Source organism: Crinia signifera, chromosome 7 (assembly GCF_055691185.1).
Source record: "Crinia signifera chromosome 7, ASM5569118v1, whole genome shotgun sequence".
NCBI lineage: Eukaryota > Metazoa > Chordata > Amphibia > Anura > Myobatrachidae > Crinia > Crinia signifera.
The window spans coordinates 28,495,769-28,514,268 of NC_139223.1; the positions used below are offsets into that span (position 1 = coordinate 28,495,769).

At 47.0% G+C, this 18,500-nt stretch overlaps 2 protein-coding genes across 4 annotated transcripts in view; one reads left to right on the top strand and one right to left on the bottom strand.

Moving 5' to 3' along the window:
- PPL (periplakin) overlaps positions 1 to 4,396 on the top strand; it is an 82,862-nt gene extending 78,466 nt beyond the window's left edge. The window contains exon 22 of the mRNA XM_083152704.1: positions 938 to 4,396. Within this exon, the coding sequence (XP_083008830.1) occupies positions 938 to 3,604 (2,667 nt within the window). The 3' untranslated portion in view covers positions 3,605 to 4,396. The remainder of the gene's footprint in view (positions 1 to 937) is intronic.
- Positions 4,397 to 10,742: 6,346 nt separating this feature from the next.
- The window catches only part of UBN1 (ubinuclein 1), a 32,264-nt gene continuing 24,506 nt past the window's right edge, over positions 10,743 to 18,500 (bottom strand). For 2 of the 3 annotated variants that reach the window (XM_083152705.1, XM_083152706.1), the window contains exons 15-18: positions 17,506 to 18,486; positions 15,549 to 15,795; positions 14,450 to 14,545; positions 10,743 to 13,260 (exon numbers count right to left, since the gene is read on the bottom strand). In XM_083152705.1, the coding sequence (XP_083008831.1) occupies positions 13,208 to 13,260; positions 14,450 to 14,545; positions 15,549 to 15,795; positions 17,506 to 18,486 (1,377 nt within the window). In that variant the 3' untranslated portion in view covers positions 10,743 to 13,207. The remainder of the gene's footprint in view (positions 13,261 to 14,449; positions 14,546 to 15,548; positions 15,796 to 17,505; positions 18,487 to 18,500) is intronic. The other variant, XM_083152707.1, reaches the window with a different exon arrangement.

Here is an 18,500-nt window from a genome sequence, read left to right on the forward strand (position 1 = left end):
AGGGAGGTGGTGGAGGGCAGCGGCGGGCTCCGTCTGGTGGCTGGTGAATGGCGGCGGATGGTGATAGAATCTGCTCCATCTGTAGGGGTGGTATATCGCTGTGGCGATGTTCAACCATTGAGTGCTTAGCGCCTGCCAAAACCACCTGTTTCCTATATCGTATTCATGTGTATCGCCTTCAATGAGGCAGGTGACTTGGCATTAAGAGGCACATTTACTAAAGTCTCTAATAATGAAAAAAAAAGTGATGTTGCCCACAGCAACCAATCAGGTTCTGTCTATCGTTTCTCTATTGCGTCCTAAAAAAACAACAGAGGGCCTGATTCAGCATCAATCGGCCCGCAGCTTGACCGATGTCTGCGCCATTAAGTATAGCCGAATATACCCATGTGCAGGGCTGCAGTGCATTCGCACAACGGGGGTGGGCAGTGGGCGGATAGGGGACTGGCGCATGGGGATGCCCAGTGTTTCCTGGGCGTGACACAAAAACGGTGGGTGAGCCCCGAAAAACTCTGGGCGTCCCCATGCAAACGCAGGCGGGTCAAAGCCTGCACGGGACGGGTGGCTGGCTACAGATGAGATCAGCGCCCCCCCACTGTTCGTCCCAGATAAAAGTCAGATCAGATTTTTTTTCGCCCTTACGCCGCTAAATAAACACATCCATTCGAATGTAAATTCAGCCATTCACTCGGCGCAGGGGGGGGCAGGCGTTCGCCCGGCAGGCAGAATTTACCCGCTCGGTAAGCAGTGAACTTATGCTGCTTACCCAGCCAACCTGAATCATCCTCATAATCTGATTGGTTGATCTAGACAACATCACCTCTTTTCATTTTTAGAAGTCTTAAGTCAATTTACCCAAAATTGCATAGCTTAATGGTTACTTTTGTGTCTCCAAAAATGAAATCTCACAGCATCTAATTTTGTTTTGCTTCCACAGCAACCAGAAATGGAAATACAACACGAGACAGTCCAGACGACCCGAGTGGAGAGACCTACCGAGGAGACCTGGAAAATCAAAAATATGTTGGATGACGAGGTGCAGCGTAGGCAGCAACTGCAATCAGAGATCCAAAGCACCCAACAAGAGATCATCTTTCTTCAGAACCAGAAACCGCAAGAGACCATAGTAAAAAAGGAAGTCTTAAAAAAAGTTCCGGACCCACAACTGGAAGAGGAGTACCACAAGGTCCTCGAGAGAGTTTCAGAAGAACAACGCAAAAACAAATCTTTGCAGGATGAGCTGGATTCCCTGCGGCTAAAGGTCCGGACTTTAGATTTCGAGCAGAAGGAAGGTGGGCAGCAGTATATAGTCAAAGAGGTGTTAAGGATCGAGAAGGACAAAGAGCAGCAGGAAGAGTTCTTGAGGCTCAAAGAAGAGTTGGAGGAGTTAAATAGGCAGAAGGGGACCAAGCAAAATGAGATTGCCAGACTGAAGGAGCGCATCCTTATCTTGACAGAAGAAAAGAACAAACCTCAAGAAAAGATCACTGAGAAGGAAGTAGTTAAGCTTCAAAATGATCCTCAGCTGGCTTCAGAGTACAAAATGCTTCAGGAGACTATGCAGAGAGAAAGTGATCAGCGGCAGAAAGAGGAGGAGGAGCTAAAACTGCTCCAAGAGAAACTAAAACGCTTGGAGAAAGAGAGAGCTATGGCTGAGGGCAAGATCACGGTAAAGGAAGTGTTGAAGGTAGAAAAGGACGTCGCTGCAGAGAGACAGTTAGCTGACCTTCGTAGGCAGTACGAAGATGAGACCTCAAAGATACGTATAACCCAACGTGAGAAAAACGAGCTTATTCGCAAGATTAGCATTCTGGAGGAGGAGAATGCCAAGGTTGTGGTCCAAGAGAAAGTGCGTGAGATAATTCGTCCAGATCCAAAAGCTGAAAGCGAGTTGGCCAATCTACGCCTTGAACTGATTGAACAGGAGAGAAAGAATCGTGCTAGCGAGGAGCAAATGAAGGTTTTCCAAAGTGAACTGGCAGCCATTAAAGCTCGTGGCCCGCAAGTAGAGGTGAAGGAGATAACAAAAGAAGTGATTAAGCATAAAACAGATCCAGAAGTCTTGGCAGAACTGGAGAAACTTCGTGGGGAAATCCTGGACAAAACCAGAGTGGTAGAACGCTCAGAACTGGAGATCACTCAGCTTAAGCAGGAGATACAAAGTTGGATTGATACCAAACCCCAAGTGCAAGTTAAGGAGGTAGTTCAAGAGGTCCTCCAATATCGTGAAGACCCCACCACCAAGAAGGAGTTGGAAACCTTGAGAGCCAATCTGGCAGAAGAACAGAAGAAGCGCTTGGATCTGGAACGGGAAAGAATGTCGCAAGAAGAAAAGATAAGACAGAAAGAAAGAGAGTTGTCGCAGGTAAAGGAGAAGGTGGTGCATCAAGATGTTGTGAAATATGAAGAGGATCCTTTATTGAAGGCCGAAGTCAACAATTACTCAAAGAGTATTGAAACAGAGTTGAAACAAAAGGATTCTTTGCAAGAGGAACTACGCAAGTTGCAGTGGAGGAAGTCTGAGCTCGAACGTCAACTAGAAGGACTGGAAAAGGAAAGACAAGCTAGACGTGAGGCAGAGCTAGAAATCCAAAAGCTTAGACTTCGGCTAAATGAGTTGGAGCAAAGAGAGGTTGAGACTAAGGAGAAAGTAACATTGAAGCAAAAAGTAGTCTTACAACAGGACCCTCAACAAGAGAAGGAACACAACCTCCTGAAACTTCAAGTGGAAGAGGAAAAACACAAGAGACAACTTCTTGAGACTGAACTGGAGGCACTAAGGAAAAAGCTGGTCACGCTTGAGAAGATGGAGATGAAGGAAAAAGTAGTGTTCACTGAGAAAATTGAGGTGGAGAAAGATCCTGAGACAGAACAAGAGATACAAAGACTAAAGTCCAATTTGGAGGAAGAGGGCAAACGCAGAAGAGAGCTACAGGCAGAAGCTGACCGCCTCCAATCACAACTTTCTGAGTTAGAGTTCAGCAACTCTAAATCAAACAAGGAGCTGGAATACCTGAGGGAAGAGGTCCATAAAATACAGATGGAAAAGCAAAATCTACAGCTGGAGACTCGTCACCTGCAGTCCGAGATTGAAATTACTGTAAAGGAAGCTCATGGTCTGAGAAGCTTAACTCAGGTTGACAGTAATGTCAATCTAGATTCCCGCTTATCCTCCCTGGAGCAGGAGCTAAATGAGCTGAAAAGAATATCTCATGATAAAGACGCAGAAATTGAACAGCTTCAGAAACGCCTTGAGACCATGCAGATCAAGAGGGAACAGAGAGAGAACCATCTCCGTCGTTCCATTGTTGTCATCGATCCTGACACTGGTAGGGAGATGTCTCCAGAAGAAGCCCGTAACATGGGTCTGATTGATTGGAAAATGTTTGTCAACCTGCAGAGCCAAGAGTGCGACTGGGAAGAAACCACTATCAAGGGGCCAAATGGTGAATCATCGATAATATATGACAAGAAGTCAGGCAAGAAATTTGACATTGAAGAAGCTCTGAGGAACGGGCGCATCACCAAACGTCAGTATGAAAGTTACCAAAACAAAGAAATGTCCATCCAAGAATTTGCAGCCTTAGCTTCAGGGAAGAAGTAAAGGGGTTACACGCGTTTCGCACAGATTGCGGAAATTATATAGACATTAAACAGATAGACCTGCCCTTTTGACCTGTTCATCAATATCAGAAAGTCTGCTTTTGTTACTATTTGATGATCCAATGCAGGAGATCTTTTGCCATGACAGTGCTGTGTTGGAAATGTTCCCCAAGGAGGAGAATATGGTGGTGTCTTCGATGAGGACATAGAGTCTAAAGCTCAGTTTTCAGGTGGTAACATGTAATCACCGACAGCAAGTCAAGATATAGAAGATGCCATTGAGATGATTTGCTCTTTAATGGTCATTCTGCAAAACCGATGGAGACTTTAAAAAATTGTGAAACATTCCCGCTTCACATCTATGCTACTTCATGGAAGATCTCATGTCTTGTAATATGACAATGTATTTTGTACTTTATTCTTTATTAGACGTATGTTATATTCAAACCAAAGCTGAAGAATGCATTTTATAAGGAACGTGCACTGAATAGATGAGTTTGTAAAATATAAACAAAACCTCAAAGGGTTTTTGGTTGTGCATAACCTTCCTTTAGGCCATAAATAGAAAGATATTCTATATATAGATATATAAATTTGGTATATGGTTTAGATAAGCACATTATCGTGTTCTGTATTGTTACATGTCTACTGTGGTGCCATCCTAACCCGACCCTTCCCGGGCACATGCCCAAGGTTTCTGTAGCTTTATCATTTAGTTCTGAGCGGGGTTGGGGACATATGTAAAATGTATTTTATTTATGGTAAAGCTAAATAAAAATGCGGTGGTTTTGAATATTGAAAGCTTTATTATTTGGTGACATGGAATCACATACACTGGATAAAGATGAAGTCTTGGTCTTTATTTTGCAGCAGGTAAAACAGCATACCAGGTAATCAGCATAGGCAGGCAAGGTTATGGCATTGCAGCATACAGGTGTCACAGCATATCCCAACCTGGGCAACTAGTCCACCATCAAGAGCAATGACCCTCTGCCCTGGAAACACTTATATCAGGAGAGCACAGGTGCTGCTAATCAGCCCAGCCCTGATCACATCTGTGTTCCTTGCTCCTGTGCTCTAAAGCCTGGACTGAGTCTTCCACATTACCTTAATGTGTAAAGATGCCCCTGCCACATATGCTTGCAAGGCATACTTGCCTGCCTGACCCTCTCCACGAGGGAGAAAATGCTCTGTTCCTGGACTTCCCTGGTAATGTATGATTGCCATCACCTGTGGTGAAACATCTTTCTTATCAATTACCTAGCTCCCCACAGGTGATGGCAATCATACATTACCAGGGAAGTCCAGCACAGTCCAAAATTAAAACAGGGGAAACACCCACTGCGAGTGAGTCACTTTGGAATGGCAGTTGGTGTGGCTCCCCGATTTGAATTTTGAACTGTGTTCTGACCCACCTCTGGCTCCTCACCTGGTTAGAACACATATTGCATGCCCCCAGGTCATTTCACCCGATTCAGATGGATCGGTCAGTGAAATCGGGCCAAATCGCATGTCTAGACACCCGTCCAATCTGATGTGTGGTTCCGTGTGCAGAGGATCGGCGTCTGAAGAACGGACCGGCTGCACATAAGATTTCTTGAATCTTATGTGCAGCCTCCGGGCGAGGGATCCTGCAAGGCATACAGGGGATGCTGTGAGGCGGCAGGGGACACAGAGGCGGCGGACGCCGGTGAGAAGAATGGAGAGTCGGACAGGAGGAGCAGCAAGAAAAAAAAAAAACAATACACATGAATGGGAAGCCAGTGATTGGCTGAGCGCTCTCTCAGCCAATTGCTGATTGGGCTTTTTTTTTTTTTACAGCACTGTGACTGACAGCTCCCTCTCCCCCTGTCCTGTCTCTCCGTTCACCCTCGCCCAATGTATGGGGGCCTTTAGTGCCTGTAAGAGTGATATCTGTTGTGTCAGTGGATAGAAAACAGTGGGCTGCGCGATACATGGTCGCATTAGCGTTCCATCAACAGAATAGCCAGACTGGAATGCAGCCATATTTGGGTCAAATAATTAATCCCTGTATTTTCATGCACAAATGTCAAGCATTCATGAGTAGCTGCATCGCCATCTTGTGGTAAACTAGGGGTACTGTATGTTTACCAAGGATAGCTGCAGGTGCTTTAGTCCACAGGTTCTGTAAGTCGGTTCTCAGGACCCCACGCGGTGCATGTTTTGCAGGTCTCCTCACAGAATCAAGTGAAATAATTAGCTGCACCTGTGGCTCTTTTAAAATGTGTCAGTCAGTAATGAGTGCACCTGCCGGATGACCTGGAAAACGTAAACTGTGTGGGGTCCCGAGGACCGAGTTTGAGAGCCACTGATCTAGTCTCTTAATCGTTCTTTCCCAAATAATATTTTAACCACACTCACCCTGTATATTAACTAAGTGTTTTATCTATTGTGTAGGTGCACAGAATTTAAATGAGAAATGAGTCAGGAAGCCAAAACACAATTCAGATTCAGTCTGTCATTCTCTAAGGTGCAATAGACTCTTGATTAGAGAAATCTAGAATTTGATTGGTTTCTATTTGGAATAGTACTTTTCATTTCAGCAGCTTTCGTAAAACTAACGCTATGTCTGCAAAGATGTCACTCAAACTCTGACTGCTTAGTTGGCTCCTCCCACCCTGCAGGGCCAGCTACTACTATGGGGGTGCTAGGGCGTCTTTGTGTTATCAAGCCGAATAATTCAGGTTACCCACAGTCATTTAATAGAGTGGCTTTATGTGGTGCCACCACCAGGCAGAGCGCATAAACAGCCTAAACAAGTGGCTAATACGGTTTCTTCCTGCTGCAGAAATTGGGATGAAAAACACAATTACCTTACCTGTACGAATAAATGAAACCATTTTAAGGGGCAAAACCCCCTTTTTTCAGGAATTTTACTCTTCTAAGCAATACCCACAACAGAAATCTTGGGGCCCAATACACTGATATTATTTTCGTTGACCCGGGATTTGTGGCCCAGGTTGACCCTTTCACACTACACAAATTAACTATGTAATACAGCAAATTATCGGGTTAACAGTTTTCAACCCGGTAATTTGCTATGTGTGAAAGAGGGTCAGACTGCACCCGGCAAAATGACCCGGCACTCAAAATGCCTTGTAATTGCTGGGCCACATGTCTGAAAAGGGTGTAATTTACCCAAATGTAACTCTTTATGCGCATGTTACATCTGCCCCACCTAGGGTTACCACCTCACCCCTTTAATTCCGGACACATATTAATTACACAGGTTCTGTGGCTGGCTGACTTCAAGACTCAATTTCACCTGGTTTTAAACTGCCACAGATCCTGTGTAATTAATATGTGTCCGGAATTAAAGGGATGAGGTGGTAACTAGGGTGACCAACTCATCCCTTTAATCTGGGACACATATTAATTACACAGGTTCTGTGGCAGTTTAAAACCAATTGAAAGCCAGCCACAGAACCTGTGTAATTAATATGTGTCCCGGATTAAAGGGATGAGTTGGTCACCCTAGTGGTAACCCTAGCCCCACCTGCAGTGCAAATGGTTCTGTCCATTAAAGATGGATTGGTACTTGTTTCCTAGCACGGCCACCCCGATTTTACATTGGATTCAATGTAAAATATTCCGTAGACCCCCAAATTTAACAACGTAAATCCCACCCCACGATAGACGCCAACCCGAAGCGTGGCGAGCGCAGCGTGCCCGCGAGGGGTAGCGGTGCGCGTCCTCCGACCTTTTCATTCCCCTACTATCCACGTCGGCGTGGAGTTGAGAATATATAGTGTAGCGAGCGCAGCGAGCCACCGAGCCCGAAGCGTGGCGAGCCCCGCGAGGGGACGCGTATAACTTCACAGGTATACGCGTCCCCTCGCCATGCTTCGGGCTCGGTGGCTCGCCACACTATATATTCTCAACTCCACGCCGACGTGGATAGTAGGGGAATGAAAAGGTCGGAGGACGCGCATCGCCGCCACGCTTCGGGTTGGCGTCTATCGTGGGGTGACGACAGGGCCATATATAATGTGAAATGGGTCATATTGGCCCATTTCACATTTTTTTCAATGTGAGATGGACTTAATCAAGTCCATCTCATCTTGTGCCATTATAATGGCACAAGACCGACGCGATGCTCACGATTTCAATGTTAAAAAATATTTTAACATTGAAGCCTATGGCAAAATCGGGGGCATCGCGTCGGTCGCGTCGGGAGCAATGTTAATGGTCGCGACCGACGCGATGCCCCCGATTTTGAACCTTTGCCGGCAAAATGGACCTGATATCAAAGGAAATCGGGTCCATCGTGGGGATCGTGTACCTTAACTTAAAGGTACATGATCCCCACGATTGTGGCCGTGCTAGGAAACAAGTACCGATGGATTTTCTTTTGCAAACCAACCTGAATTACCTCAAAAGTAACTACAGGGAAGCCACAGCAGGCAAACGACACAGAGGCGAGACAACGGTGATCTGAGGGAAAGGTAACACAACGCTGGAGGACTACACAGATGTGGGAGGAGGTGACCCAGAATATAAATAATACTACAATGTAACTTGGAGCACTGATTGAAGGGAATTCTTAACCTGGAGGACAATGCGTGTGTAACAGTGTTGGTGGAATCCATTAGGCTAGTATAGTTTTCTGCTTACAGGTGGAACTAACATTGGTGCACCACACCGGGGCTCACTGCTGCCGCTGTCACCAATTGTTTCTTCCTGTCACACTCTGCCTCCCCCTGCCTCTCTCCGTCACCCCCTTTCTGTCACCCAGTTTTTCCCTGTCACACTTTTCCTCTCCCTGCCACCCGCTGTTTTTTCCTGTCACACTCTGCCTCTCCGTCATCCTCTTTCTGTCACACTCTTCCTCCTCATGCCACCCTCTTTCTGTCACCCATTTTTTTTCTGACACACTCTGCCTCTCCGTCACCCTCTTTCCTGTCGCCCGCTGTTTTTTCCTGTCACACTCTTCCTCCTCCCCATCACCCACTGCCATGTTGCATATTGTGAAGTTGGATTGGGGTGGAGGAGAGGGCCCAATTTTATATATTTGCCCCTGGGCCCATCACCCACAAGTTCCGCATCTGTTTTTGCTTCTGCCATTTTGGCTACTAGTAAACATGTGCCATGGGGTAGCTGATGTGACCTCAGTGTGGAAGGGGGTTCCAAGGTATAGACACACAGACAGTCAATAGGACGACACCTTATTGTCAACAAGGTTAAAATGTTGATATGTTCCAAATGGTCGACATATAAAGTCGACATACGTTTTATCAGGGGGTTGCACATCCAGTAAGTTACTTTTCCACTTTTGCTCGATTAAAATCCATGTGGGCTACGACTGGTTATAGTACCCTGTGCTGTGCGCAGCCCTGTTGCCTTAGATACCACACTGTAACACATACTGTTTGCCCCATATAACACTAACACCTATAGGCTAAGCTTCAGTAACCCCTCCTTCGGTGCCAGGCCTCCATCTTTTACCCTAACACATACAGTCCTTTCCACACCAGCCTATCACATAGCCCAGGCTCGCTATGGGAAATAATCTGTGGGGTACACAAATCGATCCCACGAGACTGCCGCCGGGGAGAATAAGCATGTGAGGTGTCAGCGCGTGCTGTCACATGACGGGAACTGCACAGGGCAGCTGGGTAATTACATTGTGTAATAACAAATGTGATCTACAAGAAAGTCTGCAGCTGTGGGATATATAATAAAAGAGACACTGGACATGCAGAGGAGAAATAACATATTACAGTAGTGCAACAGAGGAGACATTGAGCATGCGTGTAATATGACACGAAAAAGTCACAGGTGACACGGCTCCATCAGCTCAGGAGGTTATCGTGTGACTAACATATAATGCAATCTCCATGAGAGACATGGGGCCTGATTCATAGATGGACGCAGGGCCCCCAAGTGCGCGGTTTTGGAGTAATCCTTGACTCCTCCCTCTCCTCCATTACTCACATTTAGCAACTCTCACAGTCCTGCTGTTTGCAGTTTAAAAATATTTCTGGGATGAAACCGCTCATCACACAGGATGCTACCATGACCCTCCTCCACTCACTGGTCATCTCCAGACTGAACTACTGTAACCTGCTCTTATCTGTCCTCCCTGGCAAACACCTCTCTCCACTCTAATCTATCCTCAATGCTGCAGCCGGGCTCACCTTCCTCTCCAAACGCACTACATCCACCTCCCATCTCTTACAAACCCTACACTGGCTTCCCTTCCCTTCAGAATCCAATGCAAGCTTCTCCCAACTCACTTACAAAGCTCTCACGCACTTACATATCTGACCTCATCTCCCTTTACAATCTACCTCCAAGAACTTGCCCGTGCTGCAACCTATCCCAGGAATTCTCTACCTCTCCCCTCTCCATAAAGCTCCCATGACCCACTTCTTCACTAAACCCAGCCATCTCTCATCCTAACCCTCTGCTCCATGGTGTCTGTCTACCCCATCCGTGTCACCCGTCTACCCCATCTGTGTCACTTCTATCTGTCTGCGCCTCCCCTTTAGAATGCACGTTCTCACAAGCAGGGCCCTCTTCCCTCTTGTGCTTTTCCTTCTCTTTCTTAGACTGGCACCTTGCCTTTGGTTTCTGCCTCCCTGATACTTATTTCAGTGTCATGTCCCCAATGCAAAAAAGTGTATCTACCTTATACTTTCCCTACATTGTATTGTACTGTGAGTCACTGATTTCTCGTTTATGTGTGTGTTGGGCATTGCGGAACCCTTGTTGCACCATATAAAGGTTAATGATAAATAATAAAAGTATGTTGTGATCGTTATGGTGGCCTGCCTCAGCACGCAAATGCAATCCTGTACTCCCAATGGCTCCGGTGTTACTCTAAAGCAGCGGTTCTCAAACTCGGTCCTTAAGTACCCCCAACAGTGCTTGTTTTGCCGGTCTCCACACAGAATCGCAGGTGAAATAATTAGCTCCACCTGTGATCTTTTAAAACGTGTCGGTGAATGAATAATGAGCGCACCTAGCACTTTAAGCCCCTCCCACTGTAGCCCAGGACACAGCAGCATGTGCTGGGATGGGAAGAGCTGCTGCAGTCCCTTCATCAGACCTGGGCCCGGGAAGGAGACACAGTCCTGTCCAGTATAGATCACCCCACACACCCTCTGACGCTCATACTGTTTATTAAAAATGAAATGTGGATTTATTCAGAAGAGTTTCCATGATTACAGCTGGGAATGAGCAGAGAATTGCGTTGTAGGTGACATCATAGCTGGGCGTCCTCACATCCAGGCTGAAGGCAGCAGGCACTTATGACCATGTACCTGGCACCGCCCCTTCTCCCGCCACCCAATTACGCAACAAATTTCAAAACGGCTACAAATTGCTATAAAAATGTACTGTGCCACCACATGTACAATGTCATTACTATACAGAGGAAAAGCACCAACACTCGGCCCGGAGCGAGACGTCCGGCGCGCCAGCAGCAGAAATGTCCAAATAAAATCTAGCAAAACTTCAAGTAAGTAGCTCGGAGCCATTAAAAATTCCTATTTTCTTTTTTTTGTTTCAATATTAAAATCAGGATTTATCCCAAACCCGGCAAAAAAGTTCTTCCAGAATCTCGTACCAACGACAGGATGTAACAGCGCCCGAGATCAGCGGGCGTGTGGGATACGGGACGAACTATGACCCCTTTTTTTTTTTTTTTTTTAAGTGGCAAACATGCCTTGTAAATGATTACCCATATTGCAGTTGGGGCCAGCTACTGATCTCGGACTCTGGGGGTAAATCACATTGGCTTGTAAAGAGACAAATTCAGTGCGGGGACCGATGTTGCGTAACGGTGAAAATGCGCAAATGAAGACCCGCAGTGCAAACAGCGGTGCGGAAGGGGCAGGCAGGGGGCTGGAGCATGGGGATGCCCATCGTTTCCTGGGCATTCCTACAAAAATTGTGGGTGCACCCAGAAAAACACTGGGCATCTCCATGTGAATGCAGGCATGCGGAAGTCTGATCGGGGCGGACGGCTGACATTACAGGATACCAACCGCCCCATCTACATCCAGGCGCTTGTAAATAAAAGTCACCCTAGACTAACTTTTATTTGCGAACAGGTGGAACTATCATTCTATGGGGGAGATTCTCTAAACTAAAAATGCGGTAAAAACCCCGTTATCAGGGTATTTACCGCATTTACCCCACCGGAATGCCCCATAGAAGCCTATGGGCTTCTAACGAGATCCCCCGCCGCCCCGCACCGAACCCCCACCGCCCGTGTTCAGGCAGCACAGAGCTGTGCTGCCCAGACCTGTGACCTCCTCCTCCCTGCACTATGATCCTCTTCCGGGTGCAGGGAGGAGGAGAGCCCAGCGCAGCAGTGCCAGGTAAGGGAGGGAGGTGCCGGGTCCCCATGGGACCTGCTGACTCTCACCGCAAAGGACAGCTCTTAACGCAAGAGCTGTCCATTGCCATAATTATCGCATATGTTAGTGCATATGTGATAATTATGAATGCGATGGGCGGCAAAGGGGGGCGGAGCTGGGGTGCGGATGTTAGAACATTCTCCCCTATGACAGCTGACCGTTGAATGATTTTTCCCCGTTCACTCGCACGCGAATGGTTGTGTGAGCGTACACATCAATACGCATGCAAATGTGGCCAATCGCATGGGGATAGGGGGGGGGCGTGCATTTGCATGCCCGTCGTCCTCTAACCGCTCAGTAAGCAGCGAAGGTAAGCTGTTTATCAAGCCAATGTGAATTACCCCGTCTATTACCTCCGGCCCAACGCAGTAACAAGAATCTGTAGACCCCGGTCTCATTTGCTTTTGATTTAAAATACAAAGTTACTTTGTTGATCTTGGTAAAATACACGGTCAGAATACATTCTACTATAAAAAGAGGCCTACATTTTCTAAGCGATTTGCAAGTAAAGAAATGTGAAAAAGTTGTCAAAACAATCTACGGCATACCGGTTAGTGCCGGGGGCCAATTAAGAAGTGCATACCTCCGACATCATTTAGTGCGAAGACATCCCCCCTCCCCCCTATCAACAAAATCAAATAAACAGCATTCTTCGATTGTCATTTGGAAGACCTGAGTCAGTAATCCCATCTTCCCAGAATCCTTTGCACTTTTTTTTTTCATCAAGTCATTTCTCATTGGTTAGTGACATGTGCATGAGCCTTACAGACGGCAAGCTGTAATTGGTCATCGATCGGCTCATTTGTCTGCCGGATGAAAGTAATAGTGCATATTTTTGAAGTGTAGCTTATATCCACTGGTCGGCCTGGAGGGTTTTTACACACACAGATGCTTATTCTCCCACCAAACACAAAGCAAAGGTTGGTCTGAAAACACTGGCCCGTCGAATTGTGGTAAAGTAAAGAAATAAATAAAAATGGGTGGAAGCAAAAGGCAATTGCACAACAAAAAGTGAGGGGATAGTAAGCGCCAAAATGACCATGCAAAAAACAAAACACTAAAGTTGTGTCCTTTATGTAAATATAAAAGTTGCAAAAGTCACTGCAGCGCTGTATAAAATAAGTGCTTGTGCCGGGAACGGCTGTGTAACAAGTCCTCCTGAAGTCTCCAGTGTCCCAGCCACCGTGTCATCGCGTGGATTTGGTCAGCGACTTCAGTTAAAGCTTCCGTTGAGGGGGGACACTTCCTTTCCCATGGGCCGGTGCGCCATCTGCTGGACAGAAAGCAAACTGCTTATAGGAGGAGAATGAGGGGCCTGGTATTAAGCCTGGTGAAGGGATGAATTAGAAGGTGATAATGCAGCGGCCAATCAGCTCCTAACTGCCAAGCCTACAGTAAGAGGTAATTTCAACATGGACCGCTAAAATCGAGAATTCGCAAATCGAGCACGACTGCGCATGTGTACCGTATACATCGAGCATGTGCGAGAGGAATTAGTGACAGAAAATGCATATGGATTCCAAGTGCAATCCCCTCACAGTTTGACGGACAGGAAGCACAGGTGTGCCCAGGTGTTTGGAGTAGGGTCTGTGACATCAGTGCTGGCTGTTTTATTTTTACACTGCAATTTAAGGCTTTTTACACTTCTCTGGGCCGATTTTGCCCGATTCCGATGGATGTGTTTGACACCCCCATTGGACCCGATGCGTGGTCCCGGGAAGTGCGATTTATCCCATGTAAAAAATGGCACATTAAGTCCTGGGAAGCTGCTGCGGGAGCTCAGGGGAAATTAGGTCCCACTTGTCCGACATGGGGGCCTTGAGATTTCAGTTTGAACACACCCCCACCCAAATCTAACTCTCTGCACATGTTACATCTGCCCCACCTGCAGTGCAGCATGGTTTTGCCCATTAAAGAAGGAGTCTGTTTTTGTGCGGCAAGTGGATCGGGCATGTTCAAACTATGGCCCTTCAGCTGTTGTGAAACTACAAGTCCCATCATGTGTTGCCACAGTTTTGCTATTAGGGAATCCTACATCTGTGGCAAGGCATGCTGGGATGTGTAGTTTCATAACAGCTGGAGGGCCACAGTTTGGACATGCCTGATTTATTGGTGTAAATTTAATTTAGATCTACATCAATCATTTTTTGTTTTTTGTTTTCATTTTTATCTTTAACCCTTTGAGTGGCAAGTGAATTTGCCAAAATAGGTGTGAAATTTGCCAAGCAAACATTTTTATCCATCATAATGACCCTTAATCTTATTTTTACACAACAATTATTATTTGAATTTATATAACAAATGTGAGCGACGCTGGGATTTTTAGCGGACATCTCTCACATATGTTAAAATACTGTTGCTCTTACATTAGAAAGCAAAAAAAAAAAAAAACCCTAAACACATTTTGTGCATTAGAAATGAAATCTTGGTGGTATTATAGGTCTGGTAGATGTAGTTACCCGTCTGTGCTGGCTGCATGTGTCCGGACAGGGCAGGGTGAGGAATCGGACTGGAATGATGACCTGTATTTGCTCGCAGACCACCCACAAGGAGATCTGGGGAGAGAAAGAAGGAGAGGGAGCAATAGAGGGGGGTTATTTTGGGAACATGACCGGTACACCATACAGATGTGTCCTCATACACCTAGGCCCTTATTCTGGTTCACTCGCAAAGGCAAATTCCTTCTCAAACGGACAAAACCACGTGCACTGCAGGTGGGGCAGATGTAACATGTGCAGAGAGTTAGATTTGGGTGAGTTATTTTGTTTCTGTGCAGGGAAAATACTGACTGCTTTATCTTTACACTGCAATATAGATCTCACTTTGAAGTAAAACCCCACCCAAATCTAACTCGCTCTGCACATGTTACATCTGCCCCACCTGCAGTACACATGGTTATGTCCATTTCTGAAGGAATTTGCCTTTGTGAGTGAACCAGAATAGGGGCCCTAGCCTCAGTTCGTCATGTGGTACGTTCCAACTTCTCCGCTTACACAGATTCGGACTCGGATGCACACGGAAATATAACGATCAAAGTAATCAGTAAAGTGTTTTTGTTGCAGTATAATTAAGAAGCATATTCGCGTGAAAGAGACAATCGGCGCAAGTTGATTTGCATGACACCTGGGGCCTGATTCTGAGGTAAAGCAACCCCCCCCCCCCCTCCCCCCCAAAAAAAACCACGCAAATGTTCACCAGGAACAAACCATGTTTCCGTGCAAGGGGAGGAAATACGTGTATATTTTTCTGCGCAGGGTAAATATTGTCTGCTTCATATTTAGACTGCAATTAAAATTCCAGTTCGGACCCAACCCACCCAAATCTAACGTTCCCTGCACATGTGTTGCACTGGTGGGAAGTCGCTTGCTTCTTTTTTTTTTTTTTGGCTTTACTTCCAAATCAGACCCCTGGAGCAGCGAGAAGGGATGTTTAGCGTAACTGAAGTGATGGTGTATGGGGATACTTCTGTACGAGAATAAGAATTCTGCACATTGGAGGTGTCCGCTATTACCCCAGGGTTATTTATGATGTGTACATGTTCCAAGCAGCAGAACTTACTCCGTTGCAATCCGTGGTTATAAGTGCCTGGGGCTGGTCCGGTGACAACAGCGTCTTTTGAAGTGGCCGGTTTTGGGGTGGGAACGTTGGTGAAGGATGACAAGTGCAGAGGAACGGAGTGCATGGAGGACAGGAGGTCCAAAGTCCCAGGGAGCTTCCCACCATTGGGTTTGTATGATGGGGACACCACAATTAGTGACGGGGTGCTGCTGAGTAGCCCGGATCCAGTGCTGCCCTTTTGGGACTGCTATAGGGAAGATAAGGCACAATTACTATCCAATAGGTCATACTGTACATGAGGAAGAATAAATTAACTCTCAGTATGTGCAGGACATTTGTATACTGGGGCATGTCCATTTGTCCTGCAAACCAAAGCTGGGTAAACACTGAGCAATATAACGATCAATCGAACAGGCGATATACAGAAACGGTGTAGACTGTTCACACAAGTAAAGTTACACGTTTTTTTTCACCCGGAGTGACGCCTGGTTCTTTTCTATGCTGTATTGGTGGAGAGTCCATCAGGGAAGGTAGCCGGGCAGAGAGTTATAGAGAGTAGGGAGTGCCAGACAAATTCTGGACACACACACACAATATACACAGATATATCAGTGCATCGTGTTACTTGTGCGGGCGGTCAACTGACCACCCGTACACTTGCTGCAGGGACCACCGGTGACTGACATAGCATACAGGTTACATATGCACATTACTGTCTATACTGTATACCATGGGTGGCCAAACCGGTCCTCGAGATCTACTGTCACATATCTTAGACCAGTGGTTCCCAATCCTGGTCCTCAGGTACCCCCAACAGTGCACGTTTTCCAGGTCACCCGGCAGGTGCACTCATTATTCAGGCACATTTGAAAAGATCCACAGGTGGAGCTAATTATAGCACTTGTGATTCTGTGTGGAGACCTGCAAAACATGCACTGCGTGGGGTACTTGAGGACCAGGGTTGGGAACCACTGTCCTAGACCACCTAGCTGGCGCACAGGTGCAGTCATTACTGTCACATTTCCCAGACCACCTAGCTGGTGCACAGCTGTAGTCATTACTAACTGTCACATTACCCAGACCACCTAGCTGGTGGACAGGTGCAGTCATTACTAACTGTCACATAACCCAGACCCCCTAGCTGGTGCACCGGTGCACTCATTACTAACTGTCACATTACCCAGACCACCTAGCTGGTGGACAGGTGCAGTCATTACTAACTGTCACATTACCTAGACCACCTAGCTGGTGCACAGGTGCAGTCATTACTGTCACATTACCCAGACTACCTAGCTGGTGCACAGGTGCAGTCATTACTAACTGTCACATTACCCAGACCACCTAGCTGGTGCACCGGTGCAGTCATTACTAACTGTCACATTACCCAGACCACCTAGCTGGTGCACCGGTGCAGTCATTACTAACTGTCACATTACCCAGACCACCTAGCTGGTGCACCGGTGCACTCATTACTAACTGTCACAATACCCAGACCACCTAGGTGGTGCACAGGTGCAGTCATTACTAACTGTCACATTACCCAGACCACCTAGGTGGTGCACAGGTGCAGTCATTACTAACTGTCACATCACCCTGACCACCTAGCTGGTGCACCGGTGCACTCATTACTAACTGTCACGTCACCCAGACCACCTAGCTGGTGCACCGGTGCACTCATTACTAACTGTCACATCACCCAGACCACCTAGGTGGTGCACAGGTACAGTCATTACTAACTGTCACATTACCCAGATCACCTAGGTGGTGCACAGGTGCAGTCATTACCAACTGTAACGTTTTCAAACACATGCTGCATTCATTCCTAACCGACACATTCTACAGATCCACAGGTGGTATGGAAAACATGGTAGTTGGTAGACCTTGAGGACTGGTTTGGCCACCCCTGCTGTATACCAAATATGTGCCTCCACCAAACAGGTTAGTAACAGGCTCTTACATTGGAAGGGGGTACGGTGTTTCCTCCTGTGACAATGGAGGAAGTGAGCAGTTTGGCCACTCCAAACCCTCCAGAGTCTTGTGGCGCCATCAAGGTCAACCTGTGAGGAGGGTTGGCGTGCTTCTTGGCAGGAACATTGATGGAATGCCGGGTGAGAGATGGGTTTAGAGTGGTTGCATTATTCCCTGAGTTACTGAGCAGAGGAACCGCCAATCTGGGCACCGGTGGTCTGTAGACTTGTGCCGTGACAGTACCGCCGTTGCTGGAGTGCTTGCCGACAAAACTTGGGGATATAATGGGTTTGTGTTTGTTGCCTGCAGAAGATGCTGGAGGGGTTAAACCCTGTGGTTTAGAAGGTTTGGATTGGTGGGCGATAGGTCGCTGCGTAGGTGAGGGTGTGGGCACTTTTGGACCCCCACTTTGAATAGGATGCGTGATGGTCCCCTTGCTGAATTGGGTGTCCATTTGGTAGAGTTTCACCGAGGGCTGAAGAGATGGACTTGTGATCTGGGAAGTCTTTATGGGCCCATGTGGGTATTGAGGTGTCTGCTTATGCCTGACTTCAGGCATAGGCTTCGGACTTTGAGTTGGCGACTTCTTCTCCAGCTCAGCAAACATGGCCCGTGGTGTTGTAGGCAGCTGGGGGCAGGTGGCTACAGATACAGGAGGACATGGCTTCTTTCTATCTTCCACTCCGGCTGTTTTCTCAGCAGCAGGCGCTGATTTGGGGGCAGAGAAGTCAAAGGAGATGCCAGATGTTCGGGTGGCCAGGGCTGTCAGGTGTTCCGACACTGCGTCCAGGGAAGGTGGATGGAGGATAAGGTCTCCATCCAGCGAGTTATCCTGGGTGTAGGTAGATACCGGGGATCCTCCAGAGGAAGGAACTAAAGTGTTTTTGTCGGAAACAGGAGTGGTGACTGCATTTCCCGGAGTCTCCATGGGGCTGGGAGAGACATTTTTATCTGGCTTGTTAGAGGACTCCTAGAACAAAAAAT